At 39.2% G+C, this 25676-nt stretch overlaps 1 protein-coding gene across 1 annotated transcript; it reads left to right on the plus strand.

Moving 5' to 3' along the window:
• Positions 1–2245: 2245 nt before the first annotated feature.
• LOC120219765 (guanylate-binding protein 4-like) lies at positions 2246–19488 on the plus strand. The gene is made up of 11 exons (XM_039216631.1): positions 2246–2371; positions 6334–6529; positions 8283–8410; positions 10366–10475; positions 10657–10850; positions 12920–13165; positions 14423–14703; positions 16228–16440; positions 17413–17515; positions 17849–18042; positions 18916–19488. Exons 2-11 carry the CDS (start codon positions 6340–6342, stop codon positions 19132–19134), a joined length of 1878 nt encoding a protein of 625 aa, XP_039072562.1. The 5' UTR covers positions 2246–2371; positions 6334–6339; the 3' UTR covers positions 19135–19488.
• Positions 19489–25676: the final 6188 nt, after the last annotated feature.

Below are 25676 nucleotides of genomic sequence, written 5' to 3' on the forward strand. Positions count from 1 at the left end.
CAAAGTCGGATGCTTAACGAACTGAGCCACCTAGGCGCCCCAACACTCTTAAAAGAAAACACAAGAAAAATGCTTCATGACATTGTATTTGGCAAAGATTTCTTGAATTTTGGATTTAAGAAAATTAGAACTCTCATGCACTGTTGGTGAGAATGGTGCGGCTACTATGGAAAACAGTATCATAGTGCTGTAAAAAAGAATTACTATATGACCCAGCAATACCATTTCTGGGTATCTATACAAAAGTCTTGAAAAAAGGATTTTTTTAATGTTTATTTATTTATTTTGGGAAAGGGAGGGAAGGTTGGGCAGACAGAAAGGGAGAGAAGGAATCCCAAGCAGGCTTTGTAAAGTAGGATCTTAAAGAGACTTGCACACCCATGTTCACGACATTATTCAAAATAGCCAGGAGATGTAAGCAACCAAAATGTCCATCAATGGATGAAAAGACAAACATAATGTGGTATATACATGTAATGGAATATTATTCAGCCTAAGAAAGGAAGGTAGGGGCGCCTGGGTGGCTTAGTCAGTTAAGTGTCCGACTTCGGCTCGGGTCATGATCTCACGGTTTGTGAGTTCAAGCCCCACGTCAGGCTCTGTACTGACAGCTAGCTCAGCGCCTGGAGCCTGTTTCAGATTCTGTGTCTCCCTCTCTTTCTGACCCTCCCCTGCTCACGCTCTCTCTCTCTCTCTCTCTCTCTCTCTCAGAAATAAATAAAAAACATTAAAAAAATTTTTTTAAAAAGGAAGGTAATTCACATGCTACAATATGTGGAGATTATGCTAAGGGAAATAAGCCAATCACAAGATTTATATGGGGTATCTAGAACAGTCAAATTCAGAGAATGTGGAATGGTGGTTACAAGGGACTGAGGGAGAGGGAAATTGGGAATAATTGTTTAATGGGTATAGAATTTCAGTTTTGCATGATGAAAAGAGTTCTGGAGATTGCACAACAGTGTGACTATCATTAACACTATTGAACTGTACACTTAAAAATAGTTAAGATGGTTATGTTATACATATTTTTACCACAATTAAAGATAAATGTGATTCGCTGCATTCCATCACAAATCAAAGGAAATGGGTCTATTCAAACGGCAATAGAATTTTGTTTTCTGATACTGCCTTCCATGTAAGAGCTTTCTTGAGTCAATGATTTTAAGAAATCATTTTTGATGGCATTATAAACAATGAATCTCTAACATCTCTTAGTACTTAGTTTTTACCATGTTATTTTCAAAGAGCCAATTTCATACAAACATATTAGCAAAAATGTAATTAATACTCTCAAAGTCTTTTCAATTCACTCAGAATGTTTTTGGCAGAGGAAAGCAGTCAATGAACCAAAGCACACAGATTCCGCTCCTATCTATATTCATCCAGAAGGCAACACATTTTAATAAAAGAGTAATCTGTAACACAGTCCAGTTCTGAGCTCCATACCATGGAATGCCTTAAATTCACGTATTTTGTTATTTTTCCAGAATTTTTGCTCATACTAAAGTTCAAATATGGTAGGGAGTACCCTAATAGAAGAAACACTGAAAACGAGAAAAAACTGTTTGTAGCATTTGTTAGCTTTAAAAAGATCTTTTTGTTCTTATTTCTTTGCTCGTTTTAAATAAATACCTGGCTGCTGAAATTTTCCTGGTATTTGAATGACCCCCCCCCCGAAATATATAAGCTCCAGTTTCCCAAAAACTGCAGCCACCCTAGAGAAAAAAAAATTGGAAAAATATGACTTAAAATAACAGTGATTATTGCTGAAGTAGAAAATAATTATCTCTAAACTGTATGTATGTATCCCCCAATTTTATATGTAGACAGACACATTTTATTGTTATGTTTAAAGTACTTGCGTTAATACCAAGAAGACTTTTTTTAAAAAAGCAGTGGGATAAGAAATAACCCAGTAAAAACTTGAAACAGACAAACGAAAACTTCTTCCCTGACAAGGTACCACTGGGAAAACCGGTTATTGAAATATTCACAACCTGTTATTTATTTCTTTGCTCACATTCGCTCCTACGTCTTTGTATTTCCTGGGGGACCGGGGAGCCCAAGGCAACTGTGCAGGAGGGACCGGCGAGGAAGCACCAAAGATTTTCTCCGTTGCCTCTTTCACACCCTCGAGCGTCCTTAGCTAAGAGTGAACATCCACAGTCGTTGAAACACGGCTAAGCCTGTCGTTTCGATTTCAGTTCTCCTTCATCCCGAACCTGCAAAGAATGGCTGTAATATCCGGTTTGCTTTTAACTTCTAACGAGAACGGTCGGTGCATCTCCGTAGAATCCGGACGCAGCCTGCGCGAAAGCATAGGCGAGGGCAGCTGAGAACTTGCCCCTGACCGCAGCGCCCGCCCTAGGTAAGTTCGCTCCTAAACTTGGTCTTCCACGCACAAACCCATTAACTAACAACAACTACAAATTCCCAAGCGCAGATTCCACGCCGGCAGACGGCAAAGACAGCACAAGAACGGCGAGGGTGCTCCGATGGTGTGTGGCCCTTGGGATGGTTTGCCTGCAGAGCGACAGCGCGTGCACCCTGTCTCCGGGATGCGCTGTCCCCCCTCTCGCAGCCACCCGGGTTTGCACCGAAAGCGCTGCACGGAGGACTGCATCCGACTGCATCTTTAGAAACCTGGATGAAGTCCTTTCTTAGACTGAGGGACCAAACCCCGACTCAGTCGCAGAGGTGCTGCGTGGAGTCAGTCGCTCCCTCCTTTTCCCACCGCCCTTCTTCACACAGGTCCTTGCCTGCACCCCTGCTGGGCACTGGGAAACCAGAGAGAAAGGATGATCCTTACCTTAGAGACCATGTAAATCTAAACTTTGGACTGTTGGTTGTTCTTTTATTGATTACATTCAATATTCTGAAGATGCTATAAAGCTATATTACATGAAATCATTCAACATTCTTCCTGATCGATTGTTAATCAACTGTTAAAAATAACTGTATGACCTAACTAGATGATTTGTTCACCATGCATTGTTTCTAAATGCACCATCCACACGCATAATAACCTGCGGTATTTATTGAAAATACAGGTTTGAAGCATTCTTAACCATCACTCCAGATAACTCTTACAGAGAGTAACTTGGGAAAAGAATGATCATTTATCAGTATATAATAGGGCTACCTCATTCTACTTTTTATATTGCGGAGAAAAGCTTCTTGCCTTGCTTCCACAGTCCTGCTTTGCATTAAACATTTTTTTTAAAAAAACATCACTTTGTAAGATCATCTCTTTCCCAAAGCTTTTCAAAATATTAACTATGAGAACTCCACATTTCCTCCTGACACGGCATTACAAAGGCTCATGTGTTTTACTTCTAATCTCTTCTCGAACCACCCATAGAAAAGAAGAGAACTGGTATAGAAGAAGTCTCTTAAGAATCAAATTGAATTTTTGAGCAAAGAAGTATTTTAGTTACCCCCTTACTCCTTGGTAATTTCCATTTACAGAACCTATTGACACAGAATTTGTTGCTCTACTATTCTGTGGCTTCACGGGCTCATTATAGAAACAATACATTAATTGTGGAAAATTTAATATATCGAGAGGTTTTTGTCATTGATCCAGCCAGTAATGAATTAAGCAGGAATTACTGTTTTACCCATAGCACTGATTAGAAAGCTGATATTTATAGAGGTGAGTTCCTTTTTCAGGGTCGCCCAGGCAACAGATGACCAGAACCCTCGGTGTTAATCCATAGCAGTCTCCCTCCAGAATCCGTAGTATGGCATCCCAGGATGTCTTTGGGTTGCCCCTGCCTAACACCCTTGCAGTGCCCTCCTTGTCTGTGGTTCTTGTCAGGACTGATTCCACCGCCTCTTACTTCTCATGGGACCGTTTGCTCCCTCCATTTCATATTCTCATGGTAACCCTTCCCTCCTCCATATCAGCTTTTACTTGCAGGAAAGAGTTGTCACCATTTCTACCCAAACCAAGTCTTTGCCTTCTTTTGGAATTTCACCCTTCCTGCCTCCTTAGATACTTATTTTTTAAGGAACACTCACATAGCATTTATTATGTATCAAATATAATTGTAAGTGTTTCATATGCATGCATTCTGGGATACTTTTTGTTCTGGCCCTACAATTTAGTTACTGTGAGAATTCCCATTTCACAGGGGCGCCTGGGTGGCTCAGTCGGTTAAGCGTCCGACTTCGGCTCAGGTCATGATCTCGCAGTTCGTGGGTTCTGTGCTGACAGCCAGCTCAGAGCCTGAAGCCTGTTTCAGATTCTGTGTCTCCCTCTCTCTCTGACTCTCCCCTGCTTACGCTCTCTCTTTCTCTCTCTCTCTAAGAAATAAATAAAACACTAAAAATTTTTTTTTTAAAAAAATTCCCATTTCACAGACGAAAAAACAGAGACAGAGAGATATCTTTCCAGTAATCACACAGCCTGGAAAGTATGAATCTTGTGTTTGAACCCAGGCAGTTGAGCTCCAAACAAACAGTATGATGCTGTCTCTCTTTGACTTATCAGTCATCCATTTCTTTCTAGGATCTTCAAAAATCTCTCTTTCTCTGTGTCTCCATCTGTTTGTCACCATCTTTATCTCCTTGCTCTTGCTCTGATTTTAGCTCTACTCTATATCTCCCCCTCTATCAACACCTTTGACAAATCTCTTTTATATGCCTGAAAATTCATGGATATCTGCCATGTAATTTGTCATTTTTGTTGATCCCACAAAATATGGAGAGCAAATATAATATTGAATAGTTATGTAAGGACGCATTCTTTATCCAGAAATTATGCTTAGCTGCAGCCTGCTATTTCAACTAACATCTCAAGTCAGGTAAGAAAATTGTAATTGCGTGTTCCCACCTGTCCCAAACTATACAGGATCACATTACCCAGACTCACCTATAATGACACAGGAGTGGCGAGCTCACGTCTCTCTCCTAAAGGAGGTGCTCAATTGTGCCCAATGAGCACTGACTTCCTTGAGGGCACGCCCTTGTAGGGGCACCTTTGTGCATGAGACCTCCTACCACCTTGGGTTCTGTACTGCCTAAATAACTATGCAGATAACCCCACCTTAAGCAGAAGACTGGTACCAGTGTGGGGACATGTGAGTGTTATTTAGCATGATCTTAGAATAAAGGCACAATAAATGTTCTTTGGCTGGTCTCTATCTTTTGGTACGATGAAACGCTCCATTCATTTAGTTGAAAACAGTCAAAGCAGAGTCTAGCTCAGATGTGGAACTCTGTCAGATCTGGGACGATCCTCAAAAATCCTCACAACTGGCTCTCTTTGCTGCAAACTTATAAATGAGAAATGTTTTTCAGTACATGAATGAATCCTGGCCCCATATATTTCCTTTTTAATGTTTGTTGTTTGTTTGTTTGTTTGTTTAAGAGAATGAGCAGGAGAGGGACAGAGAGACAGGGAGGGAGAGAATCCCAAACGGGCTTCCTGTGCCAGCCCAGAGCCCGATGTAGGGTTCAGTCTCACAGACTGTTAAGAGTCAGACACTTAACCAACAGAGCCACCCAGGAACCCCTGGACCCATATATTTCCTGAAGCACTGTGTATAAAGGTTTTGCATGTTGAGACAAGCTGCATTATTTCTTCTCTCTTCTTCTACGCTCACTCCCCCAACCAGTCCACCTCCTATTCTCTTCCTTTCACTAAATCTATCCTCCTCATGGGCACTGATCACCTTTAATTTCTCTTTCTCAGAATATTCTGTATATCACTCAACCCCTGATAACCCTACCCATTGCTGTGTATTTCATCTCCTGCTTACTTTTCTCCAGACCACTTACCATCATCTAACACATGATCTTTTCTCATTTGTCTTGTTAATTACTTGGCCGCCCCCACTAGACTAGAGCTCTATGAGGCAAGAATCTTATCCATTTTGTTCATTTCTGGATACTGAGCCCCTAGAACAGTGCAGCATATGGTAGATACTCAATAAATATTTGCATAATCGATGAGCCACTGTATTGCCCTGGAATCCTGGAAGTTCTACGACTACGCTTCTCATTTCCTTCATATCTTCTTCTGCCTTCCCCCCACAGTGTTAGTTTTCTCAGGACTCCATCATCAGTCCTTTGCTTTCTTCATTCTGTTCATTTTATGCATCTCCTGGATATGATTATTTTAGGGTTTGCTTTAAGAACAATTAAGATAACAGAAATAAGGTTTTCTGTACCAGGCCTTGACACACTAACGAGGGTACATCCTTTTCCCTTAGGAATGATGTTATATATTCCATAAGTAGAAAGCTGACATGTGTGTAACGTGTATGACCATTAGAAGTGCCTTCGGGATCTTGTGTTCTATTGAACAGTTCTTCTGGATTACAGGTTACCATGGCATCTGGACTCACCATGACAGCCCCCATTTGCCTGATAAAAAACGAGGAAGAGGAGCTGGTAGTGAATCCAGAAGCACTAGAGATTCTTGACAACATATCTCAGCCTGTGGTGGTGGTGGGCATTGCAGGGCTGTACCGGACAGGAAAGTCCTTCCTGATGAACCGCCTGGCAGGACAGAACCACGGTGAGTGTTGTCCTGGCCCCGGGGCAAGACATTTGGTTGGCACCATGAGTGCCACAGGCTGGTCATGCCTCCCCTAGTCATCTTAAGGGAGAGCTTAACCCCTCCCACTGAAGAAACCTTCTAATTCTCACCACCAAATTCACACCCTAACTCTATCTACCCCCAAAACCTTATTCTTCTTACCTAGTCAAAAAGAAGAGTCTCCAAGTCTGCTCGTTCTCTGGAACGCATCCACTCTCATCAGCTCAGCTCCTGTAGTGATTCCTTTTCTTTCTTCTATGTCACTTTTCCCAAGTTACAGTGTCATTCCCAGCAGCATAAAAATTTAGTTTATTGTATATTCTCTTTAAAAAAGATATAAAAAAAAGAGGAAGGAAGGAATGAAGGAGGGAGGAAGGAAGGAAGAACCTATTACTCCCAAATCTCAAGGGATTTGATTAAATTTTTTCTTCCACTTCATAACAAAAGTTTGATAAATTATGCTCCCTCTTCTGTATTTGGTATTTTCTAATGTGTAAACTATGACACACTCAGAAAACTTTATAAAACATACATGCACTATAAAGTTATCAAGTGTAAGATGGTCACCTGATCAGGTAAAGAAGTTTAACATTACCAACATTCAAAGCCCAAATCACACCCTCTTACACACTTACCTGTGCTCACCAGTATTTTTAATTTTGATGGCACTTCTTTGCTTATTAAAGATGGTTTTAGGGACATCTGGGTGACTGTCAGTTGACTGCCGACTCCTGATTTTGACTCAGGTCATGATACCAGGGTCATGAGACCCTGTGTCAGGGTCTCCGCTGAACCCTCTCTCTCTCTCTGTCTGCCCCTCTACCCAGCTCGTTCTCTCTCTCTCTCTCTCCAAAAAAAAAAAAAAAAAAAGATGGTTTTATAATCTATGCATTTCAAAAAAGTTTAATTTGGTCTGCTTTTAAAGTTTATGTAAATGAAATTGTACTGTATGTATTCTTTTGTGTGTTGTTTTTCTTGCATGCATATGTAATTTGTGTTAACTGCTTTACAGTGTGCCATTGTATGAAGATATCAGAATCTATTTCTCCCTTTATTAATGAATGTTGATATTTGTCCCAGATTGTATTGTTTATGATTCAACTATCATAAATGTTTTTGCACTTAATCTCTGGTACATACTTACTCAGTCTTTCCCTGTTGATTATATCCAGAAGTGGACTTGCAAGATCACAGGGTATGTGTTTTTTCAGCCTTTCTGGACAATGTCAAATAGCTTTTTAAATTTTATGTACAATTTACATGATTATTAGCAGTCACTGAGATTTTCCCACATCCTTATTGCCATTTGGTGATGTTAGACATTTCAGCTTTAGCTAATCTTGTAACTATATAGTCATATAGTATATGTCTCACTATGAATCAGTTTGAGAGCCTTTTCACATATTTATTTGCTGCTTGTATTATTTTTTTCAGTGCGAAAAAAAATTTTTTTCTTAAGGGTCAGCTAAAACTACACAGGTTAGTAGAGTTTACATTAATCTGTCCTGTGACCTATTTGAGCCTATGCAGCTGCAAGACGAATAAGGGGCCCACAGTGTTTCCTCAGAAAGTCCTTAATCTTTATAAACGTTGGATTGACTGTCGCTGAAATGGAAGAAACTCCTCTCCCTGCTGGGCCCTGAAAGAAAGAAATTTACAAGTTTCACCACCTAGCTCCTGGGCAACCTGGACTACCTATTCTCCCTGTATATTGTTGACTCCTCCCTTGCAGGTTTCCGCATGAACTCCACAGTGAGATGTGAAACCAAGGGCATCTGGATGTGGTGTGTGCCCCACTCCTTCAAGAAGAACCATATCCTTGTCCTTCTGGACACTGAGGGCCTGGGGGATGTGAAAAAAGTAAGGAAGAAAGTTGAGAAAACTTTCCTGCCCTTGCCTATTAATTCACTACCTCAATTCCACTTCTGTGACTTATTCCTACAAATAGCAAGTGCAAATTATAGATAATGAGGTTAAATTCTCTTACCTTGAATTTTTTCTTTGAGAGCACAAATTTTGTATTTTGAGGCAAGATATTGATCTTATTTTTAATACCAGGATTAATGGCACAATTTAATAAACACTTTTAAGTAGCTACATCCAGGGCTGTCTCCTAATGCACTACAGACACAGCAGGGAAGAAAGTAAAGACCCAGAGTTTAGTGGGGAGATATCAAGTACTTAGTACAATCAGTACAAGGTACCATGGATGCAACTCCATAGTAGGTAGCGCTTAGGTTTCAACTTTCCTGGTGAAATAACACGGAAACCAACTAACCTTAACTCATCAGGTCAATGGGACTACCAGATAAAGTGTATGGATTGGTGAGTTTGAATACAGCAGCCTCAAAAATAGGGTTTGAGCAAAGTAATATATTTAAATAAACTCTAGAAAAACTTTGAGTGTTCCAGGAACATCCATAATGATTTTAGGCTAAGTTTCTTTACTAACTTCTAAAAAGCGTGATCTTGACCAATAGAAAACATTGTAAACAGGACGCTTGTAGGTGTGTTGTCTTTACAGTATTAGGCACAATCAGTAGTTTCTCCTTACTTTATATAAGTCTGAGTCTACGTTGTAGCAGTAGAAGATTGGTTGATCCCAATACTGCCCCCCCCCCCAGAAGTAAAGGAGAGACTTTGAAATTCTGAATTAAAATTTTGTTAATGTTTTAAAACTCTGTTTTAAAATCCTCAATATAAAATAAAGTACAAAATAAAAACAGAAGAGAAACTAAAACAATACCTATTAAGCCTCATGAATCCATCTCACCATGTTTGAATTTTAACAAGTTTGTCCCTTCTTCGAATGTACCAGCAACTTTTCAAACTAAGAAAAAAGAACAAAAGTAGTAACTTGTTACTTACCATTCGAGGTCCCCTCAACTTAATTCTTAGTGAGTTAGATCTACTCTAATTACCCCTCACCCCCTAAAATGAAGAGGAGTTCTTGATGGTGAAATATATTTTACCCAAAACTTGTTTCCTTTTATCTAGTTACATTTGTTGAAGAGACCAAAACATACCATATTATTAATAACTGATGACAATAGAAAGCAGCTCACTAAATTTAGATTTAGGTAGTGTCTAATTCTGTTTTTCCCGGCCTTAAATTCCCCTCCCATCTTGTCCTGAATCTTGTCCCCTTCCCAGCCTCATCATCTACTTCCACACATTCACTCATTGCTTCAGCCAAATGGAGTAATTCTGTAATACCTTTATATGATTGTGCTTTTCAAATCTGACTTGGCCAGTGTTGGCCCTGCCACCCGCATGATCTTTTCATTTCCACAAATCCACATTCCATCATTTCTTTAAAACCTACCTTTTTTTTTTTTTTTTTTTTTACCCACTGCCATCATTTCACAGGCAGATGTAATCTCTTGCTCAAAATTCACAGTGCACTTTTCTTTTTTACCTTTTTGGATTCAGCAGCTTTTCTTTTACATTTTAGGTTCTATGCCTATAAAAGATCATTAACTTGGTTAATGTTTCTTGGTTGTATGTTTACGTGTCGATTGGTCAACCCAGAAAGTCAACTTCTTGAGGGCGAGGACTACCATATGGGTAGTTGCATCCATCCAACCAAATATATTGCCTGGCATTTAGAAGACACCCAATGAATAGCTGTTGAATTTAACTGAATAACATTGTGTTTTTAATGTTGACCATGACACATAAAATTTGCTATAGGAATAATTTCCTGCTTATTGGCGCATATGTGCTGTATTCTAGTTACTATGTTAATGAATGGAAATGTTAACAGGTAAATGAAGGGTGAACTCTTTAGTCTTTTGCTCTAATGTGCTTTCTAGGTCAACCCTAAGAATGACTCATGGATCTTTGCCCTAACTGTGCTTCTGAGCAGCACCTTGATCTACAACAGCATGGGCACCATCAACCACCAGGCCCTGGAGCAGCTGCAGTATCCTTCCAGGGACAAACCACCAAGTTTTATTGAGCTTACAGGAATGGCAACTGAGACTGTGATCTTAACTGGTTGAGGAGAAAGGGACATGGCACATGTTAATGTTTATAAAATTTGTTTTTATAAGACCTGAAAATTGTGGTGTAAATCATTTCTCCTTCCTTAGCTAAATTTTCAGCTACGTGACTGAACTAACACAGCTAATCAGGGCAAAATCCTCAACATCTGATGAAGGAGAGGACTCCACTGAGTTTGTGAGTTTCTTTCCAGACTTTGTTTGGACTGTTCGGGATTTCACTCTGGAGTTGAAGATAGATGAATCTTCCATCACCGAAGATGAGTACCTGGAGGATGCCTTGAAGCTGATTCCAGGTCTCAGAGCATGGTGTGGGTGGTGAAAGTTTCCAAAGGGAGTGGGATCAACTAAGCCCTGTCGTTCAGGACTTGAATTCAATTTTTGTTGACTTGGTTCCAGATGTAGTTTAATAATGAGAGGTGATTGTTGAATGGTGTTTGGTGATTGTGTTTGACTGGTTATTACTTGCAAAACTCCAGCTGCTGGGGTAAATTCACTGAGGAAATTTAAGGACTAAGGTGGAACCAAATGATTTTAGACCAAATAGGTATTTTGAAACATTTTTCTAGGTTACAGTACTGCAACATCCTAAGGCCCACATACTGGTGTTCCTTATTAAGTGCTCCTCTTGTTTAATACTGACAAAAATAGCTCATCAGATTAGAAGGTGGTGAACATTGAATCACAAGAAATAATAGGACATAAATTATTTGTTATGGAAAAATATACAAAACATAAAATTTACCATTTTAACCATTTTTGAGCTTACACTTCTATGGCAATAAGTACATTCACATTGTTGTAGACCATCACCAAAAAGTGTTTCATCTTCCCCATCCAAAATTAAACACTAACTCCCTCATACCCTCTTCCCACAGCCTTTGGCAACCACCTTTCTACTCTCTGTCTCCATACAGGTATCTCATAGAAATGGAATCATACACTACTTGTCTTTTTGTGACTGGCTTATTTCACTAACCATAATGTCCTGAAGATTCATTCATGCTGTAGCAGGTGTTAGAACTTCTTCCTTCCTGAGACTAAATAGTATTCCACTATGTATATACTATATGGATATACCATATTTAAATGACTTTATTTTAAAAATATATTTTATGCTTCTATGAAATATTCCATGAAATATTTATGCTTGTAGTGCCTGGGCAGTTACAAATTTCAGAGAAAGATATGTAGACATTAAGTGTCCAGAAAGAAAGAAAAAAAAAGACGTCCTTCTAGTAAGACTTTCAGATCCACATTTATTTTTCACATGATTTCGCTTTCTTCTTTCTTACGGTCTTATACATCATGTTACCATTTTAATATTATTAATTCACTGCATAAAAACTTTTACTTGCATTTTATTTTTATTTTATTTTAACAGAGTGAATAATTGATGGCACCTGGAAGTAACACACATTTTTACTTAATCATTCATGTATTCGTGTTTTTAAAAAAAATTTTATTGAACTTCTTATATATCCCCCTAAATCATTCTATGAAGTACTTTCAGTCAGATATAGTCTGATATAGATAGTGTTAAGATCTCCAAGTTACCCTTAGGTTAATCTTACCATGTGAATGCGTTTGCTGAAAGAACTCCAAATACATTTCTTTGGTGTGATTTTTTTTTTTACGCTGAATTTTAGAAATTTTTTTCTTCCATTGGTATTATTAGTCCTCCTGTTATTTTCACAGGCCAACGTCTTTTTTTTTTTAAGTTTTTAAAATGTTTTATTTATTTCTGAGAGAGAGAGAGAGAGACAGCATGAACAGGGGAGGGTCGGAGAGAGAGGGAGACACAGAATCTGAAGCAGGCTCCAGGCTCTGAGCTAGCTGTCAGCACAGAGCCAGATGCGGGGCTCGAACCCACGTACCGTGAGATCGTGACCTGAGCTCAAGTCGGACGCTTAACCGACTGAGCCACGCAGGTGCCCCTCACAGGCAACGTCTTACTCTTCTTTCTGGCATTACTTTATTTTGAGCCCATATTTCATATTTGATATGGAGACAGATCAAAAAAGGAATTTTCACCATTTTTATTCTTTCACCAGTAGTTTGATAAACATTTAATCAGTACTTAAACCACTAAACTCCATTCCAGTGCTAAGGAAACCAATCATAAGTTTCTTCAGTTGGCCCTGATGCTTTTCCTTCTTCTCCCATAGTATTTTCCTGACTCTGCTCCATGCAGAAATGGATTTTCCATGCCTATGGTGATGGCCCAGGTGGGCTAGAAATTATTGGATTAAAGGAGATTTACAGGCACAGGAGCTGCAATCATGCAAAGATTCTTGGAAATGAAGTCCTCACCCCATTACCCGAAGGCTGCCTTTCGGTGATCAACTGTTTTCCACCTTTGCAGGCACAAATCCCAAAATCCAAAATTCCAACATGCCGAGAGAGTGTATCAGGCAATTCTTCCCAAAACGGAAGTGCTTCATCTTTGACAGGCCTACAAATGACAAAAATCTCTTGGTCCATATTGAGAACGTGCCAGAAGACCAGCTGGACAGTAGTTTCCGGGAGCAATCAAACAAATTCTGCACCTATATTTTCACTCATACAAAGACCAAGACCCTACGAGAGGGAATCATTGTTACTGGGAACCGTGAGTCATCTTTGTCCCAAAGCATGTCTCTGTATCAGTGTGCGTGGTGGGGCTTTGAGTATACTCTGCATTTGTCAGTAACTTTGTTGACATCTGTGTGTAACTATGGAGAAGCAGATATTCATGCCATGAAAAGATATCCATACATGTTTCTTAATTAGTCTCCCTGCATGAGGGTTTGCTGAAACTTAGGATATCTCAAAGCCCTAATTCACTAATTATAAAAAGGCAAGATGGAGATAAAGAGTGGACATCTGTATATTGGGAAATCCTGTGGGATAACTTCTTGTCTTTAAGGATATAGTAGATATTTGTAAACTTACATAAGTCAGATCATAAATAGGAAGCTATAAGTTCCTTTAAGCCCACTGAGAATAAAAGATACGTATAATCTTATATGCAGGGAAGGCTTCATGGGCATGTGGCTTAAACAGTCCTGTAATACCTTCTACAGAGATGGGCCCATACTATCTTTGTATTTTGTTTTGTTTGTTTTAAGTTTATTTATTTATTTGGAGAAAGAGGATTCCAAGGTGTCAGAGCAGAGCCCAATGTGGGGCTTCAACTCACAAACCATGAGATCATGACCTAAGTAGAAATCAAGAATCGGTCACTTAACCAGTTGAGCCACCCAGGCAACCCTCTATCTCTGTTTTGAATTCTTCATCAGTTTCAGCTAGAAGCCACACAAATTATGTAGCTGGTCTTCTTTATGTATACTACTTCACTTCTATAATCTGTTCTTTTTTATTCTCATTGAATGGGAAACTATTTTTCTAGTGACCCATGAGCATATTGGTTGTAATTAATCGATTATTTTTAAAAAAATTTTTGATGTTGATTTATTTTTGAGAGACAGAGACACAGCGTGAGTGGGGAAGGGGCAGGGAGAGATGGAGTTACAGAATCCAAAGCAGGCTCCAGGCTCCAAGCTGTCAGCACAGAGCCTCATCCGGAGCTTGAACCTATGAGCTACAAGATCATGACCTGAGCTGAAATCAGATGCCCAAACAACTGAGCCACACAGGCGGTCCTGTAATTGATCAATTAAATTGTATATGAAGAAATGGAGAGCAGTGAAAGAAAGAATAGGAAAACAGTAATGTTAGAAAGGAATAGATTCCCAAAAGAAGAAAATAAAATTTCCTTCTAAATAAGGTGGGGTTTTTTTTGTGATCTCAGGATAATGCTCCATAAAAACTGGAAGCCAATGATTAAGACCTCACTATTTATCCTCAAATATCCTGGCTTATTCAGGGCTGGGAGCTCTGTTGAAAGCTTATGTGCATGCCATCGAGACGGGAGAAGTTCCTTGCTTGGAGAACGTGGTGACAGCACTGGCCCAGCGTGAGAACTCAGTGGCCGTGCAGAAGGCAGCCGACCACTACAGCGAGCAGATGGCCCAGCGAGTGAGGTTCCCCACAGACACGCTCCAGGAGCTGCTGGATGTGCATGCGGACTGTGAGAGGGAAGCCATTGCAGTCTTCATGGAGCATTCCTTCAAGGATGACAAGCGGGAGTTCCAACAAAAGCTTGTGGTAATGTGTCTTAGCATTTATGCTTCCTAATCCCTACCCTTCTGGACTAATGCTTACAGTACATTTTTTTGACTCTGTGGCTCATCTACCTCTCATGGGAGATGGAGCCTGGGTTCTTGTGAGTGACAGGGAACTATAAGGTTGCTATTCACCTTTTTACTAAAAAGATTTTCTATTGTAGGCATAGTATGGTGCCATACTCTGCTCAGAGTGTCACAGACTGAAAACAAGATGTTGGCCAAAATGAGTTCTCAGCTACAGGCTGTGGAGTGGCACCAAGTTCATTCAGGCTGCTGACTGGATCCACTTCCATTTGGTTGTAGGATTCATGTTCCCTTTTTTGTTGGCTTTCAGACAGGGGGTGCCTCCAGCTCCTAGAAACATTTTTTGTACCTCTCCATGTTCTCCTTTCATCTTCAAGCCAACAATGACACATCAAATTCTTTTCATGTTTTAGCTTTTTTGACTTTCTCATCTACAAAGAGCTTGGGAAAACTCTGCTTTAAAAGAACTCAAGTTTTTATCTAAGCCTTCTCCACTCCTACCTTCTAGTTATCTCCATTTCTTAAAGTTAACTTGTACCATATACTATCTAACCACTGGAATAAAATTCATCAAATTCATAGGCTCCAGGACTATGGAAGGGGTATACATTAGAAGAAGGAAATCTTGGGGTGCCTGGGTGGCTCAGTTGTTTAAGTGTGCAACTTCAGCTCAGGTCATGATTTCACAGTTCGTGGGTTTGAGCCTCGCATGGGGCTCTGTGCTGACAGCATGGAGCCTGGAGCCTACTTTGGATTCTGTGTTTCCCTCTCTCTTTGCCCCTCCCCCACTCACACTCTGTCTCTGTCTCTATCTATCTTTCAAAAATAAATAAACATTTTTTTAAAAAAGAAGAAGGAAATCTTGGAGGACAATTTAATTCCTAGCGACAATTAATTACCATTGGCACCTTTCTTTCAGTCTATGACCACCCTACAGTGAAAAAATCTCTTTGTTCATATTGAGAAAATGCCAGAAGATCAGCTATATTTTAATTTTCAAGAGCAGAGGAAATGTTTATTTCTTTATCTTTACACATTCAAATTCTTATTAAAAGATTTCAATGAGGGTTCCAAAGTCTGTTCAGAATACACTTTAGTCATTACCAGATGGCTATGTTTGGGGGGAGGTAGGGGGATGTACATTTTAATCCATAACAACCCAAACTCTCTGAGGAAACTCTACTTCCAAAAACAATTTAACTTCCTATTGTTCATTGTTGATGACTGGGTCACTATTTATCTTACTACATTGGAAGGAACCATGGAGTTCATGTCTTCCAACCCCAGGGAAGTAAAGGGACTTTCCACAGGTCACACAGAGAATTGATCAGAACTAGGACTAAAAGTCTCTTGACTCCTTGTCCATCCCATGTTCCAGTGTGCTCTTAAGTAATCAGGATGCCTTTTCTAAGAGGATGACAGTTGGACTTTCCCCTCTCACAGCTTCTTCCCATTGGATTTCTCTACATTTCCCTGGCAGGACACCATAGAGAAAAAGAAGGATGTTCTCTTGATGCATAATGAAGATGCATCTTTCAAATATTGTCAGAATGCAATGGAGCAGATTTCAGAGCCTCTGAAGAAAAACATTTTAAAAGGAACTTTCTCTGTTGCTGGAGGATATCATCTGTACTTAGAAGCAAAAAGAAACGTTGAACTTGATTATAAACAGGTGCCCAGGAAAGGAGTTAAGGTAAGGAATAAAGGGGAAGAGGTTGAACTGTAGAGTGGAGTTGGGTGGCTCTGTTGCACCTTCTGAATATATAAGACCCCAGTACCAATTATGGGGAAAAATCAGAGCAAGGCAATAATTCCTTATGGAGCATATGATAGTATTTGTGCTAAGTCCCCGGGGAATGCAAATATTAGAGACACACCTTTGTTCCCAAGATGCTGATTTTACTAGAGATAAAGACAAATAGTGAACAGGATAGAGTACGATAAAGGTCATAATGGTGTGCTACTATACTAATGATGATGGTAATGATGATGATAATGGTTAACACATCGAACACCTTGAACACTGAATTTCTCTACCATCTATATGGTCTTTAGGTGCTTTTGCTGGATTATTAATTTAATCATCTGAATAATATTGTGAATTAGGTATCCTACTATCTACATTATGCACTTGAGAATTGTGATGCACAAAGAAGTTAATAAATTGCCTAAGGTCATACCACAGTAAGTGGTAGAGCTGGTAGGGCAAATTAATATCATGGTGGCCATTCAAAGCTCAGGTGGCAGCTTAGGAAATGTTATAGAAGGTAGTTTCTAGAAGTTTAAGATGAAGTATTTATAGATGTTAGCTTTGTTGAGAAAGGCTAGAAGAGCTTCCAGGAAGAAGAAGAAAAGACTATCCAAATACCCATAAACACTAGATTTAATATGTTTGTAGAATCAGGAGTCTGGTTGGCTGTAACCCATGGTGGGGTTCAGGGGTGGGTGTCAGAAAAGGGTCTCAAGAACTAAGAAGACTATGATGGGGTTTTTCCATTATCATCAATAGATTAGAATTTATGCTGTGGAGGTAGAAGGAAGGGAATCACTCAGGGATACACAATTTACTGGGCCACATTTGAGGTTTTGAACAATAATTTCTGCAGCCAGAGACAAGACCTTTGTCTCCTGACATGTATTTGCTCCTTGTTCGTTGGTTCCTCAGGCAAATGAGATCCTCCAGAACTTCCTACAGTCGCAGTCACCAATAGAGGAATCCATCATGCATTTAGACAAAGCCCTCACTGCTGGGGACATGGCCAAAGCAGGTACAGGGGAGGGCTCAGCTCACAGCTGGGTGGGTAGTTTCCTGCAGTGCCCGCTGACAGGTCTGACCAAAGACCTTCTTGCAATAAGGCATTTGCTCTCCTACCACAGAACACATGCTCTGTTCAATCAAATCTGAAAATAGCAAGACAAGTGGTAGTTGTACATCAGCCCGCCAGCCAGAGCCTTCACAATGAGAAACCTGTCAGTTGTGTGGCCATCTGGTGAAATTAGAAATTTCCCAGTCACCCTTGCAAAGTCAGTTTAGTCTCTGAGCTCAGGAGGGTCAGACCTGACCTGTTATTTTATTCCCTTTAAAAACTTTCATGGGGCAGTGGAGCAATCCAAAAGGGAGGCCTCTGAGAAGGAACAGGAACAGCTAAAACAGAAAGAAATTGAACAACAGCAAAAAATGGAGGCTCAAGAGAGGAGCCTCAAGGAAAACTTAAGCCAGCTAGAAGAGAAGATAAAGAGGGAAAAAGAAGATTTTCAGGAAATGCTGGAAAGGATGTTGAAACATTATCTGAAGGTAAGTCTGGCCTGGATTTGGGTAGATCCTCACTCCTCAGGAAGAGAAAGACAACATTTTAAGCAAAGTCATGATCCAAGAGTGAAACACAAATGGCATATGATTTACTAACTGCCTCAATCCATCTGGAGCCTGCTGTGACCCTTAAAGCCATAATATTTCTTCCCCTTCTGTAGTGCTCAACTTTGGAGTATAAAAAAAAAACATCCATTGGGGAATGGGTTGCTATTTGGAGTGGTTATGAAATGGTCTTGTGAACCCCAATTGAATAGGGTCTTTGTCTTCTAGTCCTAGCATCATTAGGAGTCTTGATACAATCATCAGATAGATCTGAAATAGATTTGTTTTGTCTTGAAAGTATCCAATTAGGTCTGATGTGAAATGCGAAGGCTCCAAAACTTGCTGCAGTTTTTTCCAGATCTGTCTGAATATGCTGGGGTTCTTATAAAACATAGAAGAAAATTTATCCTTGGTCCAACCTGGAGCTTGATAAGCAATGTCCTGTACAGAGTCAGTAGTAACTACTTTTTATTAGACAGTTGTGGCATGCAACCTCAAGTAGAACTGAGAATTAGTTAGAATTAAAACTGTATTCCTACCCAAAGAGCATCACTTGGGTAGAATGCATTATGGAGAAAGTTCTCAAGTCTGATCTAGGCCCAATACCTCCCCACCCCCAGAGAGATGATGCTGAGGACATCTTAGGAAGTTATAAACCATGGATACTCTCCTTATCCAGATCAAAATGTATGGACACATTGGCTATCCCCAGAAACAGCAGTCTAAAGTGGTAGAAAAATAGACACCTACGTTTGCTGCTGACTGAATCTTGATAATGGCGATTTTTACTGGTGGACTCTTTTCCTTTTATAGATCCAAGAAGACTTGCTTACTGAAAGATTTGGAAATAAATCTGAGGAGTTGAATAAGGAGATAAATCGACTACAAAAAGAGATTGAAAAAAACAAAAAAACTGATCCACTGTTGATTTCAAAAGCGATTGAGGTGGCTGGGAATGTATTAATTGTGGCACTACCTGAAATTTTTAAGCTAGTCCATCAAGGGAAGAAAATTCTCAATGAAAAAAAATAAATAGGCTTAGATTTCTTGTTAAGGATATTATAAAATGAGGGTTCTTTTGTTGTAATAGTTTAATACTGTGCTCATTTTTGAAATAACATGTGTCATGCCACTTTCATACAACAAAAGTTTAAAAATAAAAAGTGATAAAAAAAACATCATCTCATGGCATACAAAAAAGATAAACTTAATTTTGACTAAATGAATTAATTTAATGAGATGGGAACGAAGCTGGAAAATGCAATGGGAGAAAAGGCTAAATTTGCAATACCATTGTAACAAAATAGTTCTGAATAAGATTATAAAGACATTTGTAAAATTCACAGAGATATATTTCAAATGTACTGAAAAACACAAAACTTTATAAAGTGAACCAAAGTAAATAAGACCTATATGGTGCGTGTGTGTGTGTTTGTGTGTGTGTATATGTTCACAATTCCAACAAATATGTCAAAAATGCCTTGAAAGTAGACAAATTTATTTTACAGTATACATTAAAAAAACTATAAGCAAAAATATCCAATGCAACTCTATAAAGAGAAAAATAATGAGAGGCAGTTGTCTCTAACTGGATGTTAAAACACAACAATTAGCATAATGAATATTTAATGAATACCACAATGGTACTGACACCTGAATATTTAGACATTAGTAAATACTGAGAGTTTGTACATCAACAAAAATTCAGATAGAAATTTATTATATAATAAATTTGGCACTTCACATTAGTAAAGGGATAAGGAATATTCTGTAAGTGTAATTTGGACTCTTGGTGCCAATCTGGAAAAAAAATTTAGAGTCTTCCTTTCACCTTACACCAAAACAGATTTCGGATGTATCAAAGATTTTTAAATGAAAATTAAACTGTAAAAGATTAAGAAGTAGTTTTGTGGTAGAAAATTCCTTTTTCAGTGCGAAAATGCTGATAAAAAAGATTAATATATTCAACTACGTAAAAATAACAAAATTACTCATAGAAGAGAAAAAGCAAAACAAGAAGACAAATAGAAATATTGTCACAATAAAATTAGCAATTTATATCACAATGAGAATATTTCGTCAAGCTATACGGAGCCCTTATAAATCAGTGAGAAAAGATAACCCCATTAAAAATGTGCAGAACCATAAATAGAAAATATAGTTGGTCAATTCTGCTGATAATAGGAGCTATGGAAAGTAAAACTGTCGGCTACCTGTTTCACCTCTCTGATTTGCAAGGAAGAACACTTTTGACAGAAGACTAGGGTGTAAAAAATATGAAGGAGGAAGACTCTGCTCAGCAGAGTAAGGAACTAGAAAGACACAGAGATGCGCCCAAATCTTGTTTTCATTAGGACTTCTCAATAAAGCCTGAAAATTCTAGCCCCTATAGATAAAAATTCACTTGGGAAGTCTTCTGGACTTCCAATTCCAATTGGCCTATGAATTCCAATTCAAATTGATAACATGGGTAGAAGAAAAGAACATTTTTCTTTGAGCTCAACTCAACTTCTACGGAATTCCTTTCCAGGTATCTGCAGATTCCATAAATTCTGCTCTGGCAAGAATGAATTCCTTCTGATTCTCAAGCTTCATGTGTTTTATCTTGACTCTAGGCTTTTGCACAATACATACATTTGTTTAAAAAAACCCTCCTTGATATTCTTTATATGTTAGCCTCTGTTCCTCCTTCTGGTCTCCTATTTCCTGACTTCTTGAGACTAGATGAGGTCACCTTTCTCTATGCTGCCATTGTGCCTTGTCACTCTTACCATAGCACTTCTTATATAATTGTACAATGAAAATGACCTATTTACAGCTGTCTCTCCTACTGTCTCTTGATCTCAGGTACTCGGTCTTCTTCATCATCTTATCTTTAGCTCCCAACAGAGCCCACCATATAATCACCCAGGGTTCAAAACATGTTGATTGAATAAATACATGAGCTGCCATCAGAAAGGGCTCCAATTTACCGCGTTCTAACTAGATTATCTGATTTCTGAGCTCTAAATATAAAAGATGTAGCAGTTTCAATCCCTGGAACAAGGCACAGCTGACATGAGCTACTGGACCTGCCATGTGTTAAGTCTATTCATACAAGGGTATCAGATCCTTTCCCGTCTCCTAATCCATTGCATAGTTTAAGCTCCACTGACTTTGTTATGTAGCCAAACTTCATGCCACAGAAAAGAGTGCTTCCTGTGTTAAATCACCAGCTTAGTTAAGGTGATCATTACAGACCGGGGCAATTCACATGCTCACTAATCACTCGAAGGACAGAAATTGGAGTTAGCATCTAAACATACACATCATACTGCTTATTCTGGAGTATTTTGAGGTAAATTATCACATAAATAAAGTAATTTACCCCAGTTCCAACCTACTGCTCTCATGGTTTGTCCCCTTTACTTACTCACCAGGAAAAAGCATTCTTTTCACCCAGCAACTATATCAAAAGTTCCTGGTATCTGTTCAAATCAGGGAGTGTTACAATCCTTCATCCCTAGCAACCTTTCCTATCAGAATTATCTTACTATAAGTAACTCAAACGTGTCCAGTTAATGTATGACAAAGTTGTAGGTATAGTCACTGCTTGTTAAATAATTGTCTAACCAATAAATGTCTAATCTAAAAGCACTAACCCAATACATAGAAGGTACTCAGAAAATGTGTCTTGAAAAAAAAACGGTATTCTTTTGAAAATGGAAAACACTTTATCATTGTGTGTATGTGTGTGTGTCTGTATTATAAAAATACATCACATTCATTGAAAAAAAATTCATAATACTTGGGGCACCTGGGTGGCTCAGGTCATGATCTCGCAGTTCATGGGTTCAAGCCCCGCGTCCGGCTCTGTGCTGGCAGCTAGCTCAGAGCCTGGAGACTGTTTCGGATGCTGTGTCTCCCTCTCTCTGATCCTCCCCTGTTCACGCTGTCTCTCTCTCTCTCTCTCTCTCTCTCTCTCTCTTTCTCTCTCTCCCTCTCAGAAATAAATAAAACATTAAAAGAAAGAAAAAATTCATAATACATAGAAAACTCTAAAAAAGCTGATTTCTTCAATGAGCTACTAAATTTCAGAATATATATGCTTTTAGGGTTTTATGTATGCATCGTTGATTTATAGGTGTTTTTCCAAATAGAATCATACTACATACTACATATGCCAAGAATTAAATTACTCAGCCAGTATTTCCAAATGTTTCCACAGAAAGTACTTTCCTTTTCCCAGGAAGGGTTTGGGAGGGTAGGCAGGAAATTCAGTTCCTTTATAAACAAAGCTCACAGGAAGATTTAACGGTTCCTGGAACTGTGCTTGATTGTTCCCTATAAACAACAGACTCGGTGTGCCTGCGCAGGCGCAGTTGGTTAAGCGTCCAACTCTTGGTTTCAGTTCAGGTCATGAGATCATTGTTCATGAGTTGGAGTCCCGCGTGGGGCTCTCTGCTGTGTGATCGGAGCTTCCTTCGGATGCTCTGTCTCCGTCTCTCTCTCCCCAACCCCCGCCCCCGCAAATAACTAAATAAACAGTAACAAATAGACTTTATTTATCACAAGAAAAAGCAAGTGATTTCTAGCATTAGTCCTATTTCTAAGTAGCCCTGCCCTTATTTTCCTTTTCTAACTCATTTACAACAAAAAACAAAGTTTCAAAATTTGTCCTCAAATGGACACCAGAACTTACTTTCATAAAAAAGATGGAGATAAGCTATAGACTTGGTTATTTACAATTTGTTAATCACAAACTGAAAAAGATAGGAAAGATAACAGGAGACCCCAGCACAGTGAGCTCGGGTCCAAATTTTCACAGACTGGAGTTGAATATAGCCCCCAATTCTACTGATACAGTGGTCATTTTAGGTTCTAAGCTTATATTCCTGGTGGTTTGGGTAAGAACCTGAATTCTGGATCAAACATTAAATTGTCCAGTGACAAAGATTCTCTCGTTGACGAAACTTTAGCCAGGCTCCTCTGAATTCTCTTCTCAAGTAGGCCTTGACTTTGGGGCTTCGTGTTTGTCTCTGCATTGGCCAGTTTTAGCAAGAATCCTGCTAAGTCAGGCTAGCCAGAATCCTCCACTCCTGATATCTGATTACCCTCAATGTCTGATTGGGTTCTTTATTCTCCACCAGCCTCCAGCCCCCAGGTGATGTTCGATCACACTGACCTGCCTTCACTAAGAATCCTATAGTGCCAGTTTAGCCAAAATTCTCCCTTAGTCCTCTTAGTAATTTTCTATCCACTGACCACCCCCATCCTGCTTCCGAATGGCTATGAATTCCAACTTTTCCTTACATTTGGAGTTGAGCCCTATCTCTCTTCCGACTGCAAAATCCCATTGTAGTGATCTCTCTACCTAGTCTTCCTTGAAAAAAGTCTTCAGAACCATTTTAACAAGTAGGATGAACTATTTCTCAGCGCTGTGATTCTGCAAGAGCCCAAATTCTGTTAGTTGTCTGTGACGTAAAAGAGGCAAAAGTCATGAACATGTTTATTTGTTTTGACACAAAGCATTTATAATTAAAGGACCCAAGGGATGCCTGGGTATCTCAGTTGGTTAAGCACTCGACCCCTGATTTCAGCTCAGGTCATGATCTTGCACTTCGTGGGATCCAGCCCCACATCAGTCTCTATGCTGACAGTGAGGGGCTTGCTTGAGATTCTCTTTCTTGGCCCTTCCCCCACTCACACACACACTCTCTCTCCCTTTAAAATGAATAAATAAGCCTTTTTCAAAAAACTCATCTGTAAAAAAAGAAAGGACAGAAGTGGATATTTTTATTACAATAAAGACTGATACCAGAAATTGTAGTTTCGCGTTTTAGTTAAACTACAAAATAGGAACAAAACAGTGTTCAGCTTAAAGATGTACAATCAATAGGAACTCCTGGGTGGCTCAGTTGATTAAATGTCTGACTTCAACACAGGTCATGATCTCGTGGTTCATGGGTTTGAGCCCCACATTGGGCTCTGTGCTGCCTGTGCGAAGCTGGAGCCTGCTTCGGATTCTGTGTCTCCCTCTCTCTGCCCCTCTCCTGCTCACACTCTGTCTTTCTCTCAAAAAATAAACATTAAAAAAAAAGATGTACAACCAGTGAAATGCCACAAAATTAACACATTCCTGTAACTAATACCCAAGTCAGAAAAAGGAAAAGAGCACTAACAGTGCCCTAGAAGTTTTCCTGTGCCCCTTTTCTATCATAATTCTTCTATTCAACGATGCCCATTTTCCTGACTTTTTTGTTTTTTGTTTTAATTTTGGTGAACTACACACAACACAAGATTCGCCGTTTTAACCATTTTAAAGTGTACAAATGAGTAGTGTTAAGTCATTCACATTATCATGCAAGCAATCGCCAGGTCTCCTTACCTTGCAACAATTCAATTCCCTCCTGTGCCGCAGCTCCTGGCAAACACCAGGCTTTCTGTCTTTATGAATTTGACTACCTCTTATACATACCTCTCATAAGAAAAATCATACATTGTCTTTTTGTTACTAACTTATTTCACTTAGTATAGTTTCCTCAAGTTTCACTTAGGTTATAGCAGGTGTCAGAATTTCCCTCCTTTCTAAGGTTGAAAAGTTTTGCTTTTCCCTCTTTTCTATAGATGGACACTCGGGTTGCTTCTACCTTTTGATTATTATGAATAATGCTGCTATGAACATAGAGGTAAAAATACCTCTTTGAGTTTCTGCATTCAGTTATTTGGGGTCCATACTCACAAGTGGAATTGATAAATCATAGTAATTCTATTTTAAGTGTTTTCCAAAGTGGTTGTACCATTTTATGCTCCCGCCGACATTGTACAAAGATCTTAATTTCTTCCCTTCCTACTTTTCTTTCTCTTTTCTTTAACTGAAGTATAATTGACACGTAATGTCCTATTAGTTTTAGTTGTGCATCATCATGATTTGATATTTATATGCATTACAAAATGATCCCTACAAAAAAATCTAGTTACCATCTATCACCATACAAAGCTATTCCAATATTGCTGACTTTATAACGTCTATACTGTTCATTACATCCCCATGACTTATTTATTTTCTAACTGTAAGTTTGTACCTCTTAATCCTTCTCACATATTTTGCCTGGCCTCCAAGCCCTTTCCACTGTGGTAACTAACAGTTTGTTTCCTTCATGAGACTGTTTCTGTTTTGCTTTGCTTGTACATTTGTTTTGTGTTTTAGATTCCACATACACATGAAATCATGTGGTATTTATCTTTCTTTGACTTATTTTACTAAGCTTAATTTCCTCTTGGTCAATCCATGTTGTCACAAACGGCAAGACCTCGGGGCGCCTGGGTGGCTTAGTCGGTTAAGCGTCCGACTTTCGCTTAGGTCATGATCTCGCGGTTTGTGGGTTCAAGCCCCGTGTCGGGCTCTGTGCTGACTGCCAGCTCAGAGCCTGGAGCCTGTTTCAGATTCTGTGTCTCCCTCTCTCTCTGGCCCTCCCCTGCTCACGCTGTCTCTCTCTCTCTCTCCTAGAAATAAATAAAAAACATTAAAAAAATTAAAAATAAATAAAAATAAAACAAATGGCAAGACCTCATTCTTTTTTATGACTAAGTAA

The sequence above is a fragment of the Hyaena hyaena genome, unplaced genomic scaffold (assembly GCF_003009895.1).
Source record: "Hyaena hyaena isolate Hyena2069 unplaced genomic scaffold, ASM300989v1 scaffold_648, whole genome shotgun sequence".
NCBI lineage: Eukaryota > Metazoa > Chordata > Mammalia > Carnivora > Hyaenidae > Hyaena > Hyaena hyaena.

Bases quoted from the DNA above. Each gene is read 5' to 3' on its own strand.
- LOC120219765 (XM_039216631.1), top strand. From the start codon at position 6,340: ATGGCATCTGGACTCACCATGACAGCCCCCATTTGCCTGATAAAAAAC. The intron at 6,530-8,282 runs GTGAGTGTTGTC...CCTCCCTTGCAG, and splicing joins CCTGGCAGGACAGAACCACG to GTTTCCGCATGAACTCCACA. The intron at 16,441-17,412 runs GTAAGGAATAAA...TTGGTTCCTCAG, and splicing joins TGCCCAGGAAAGGAGTTAAG to GCAAATGAGATCCTCCAGAA.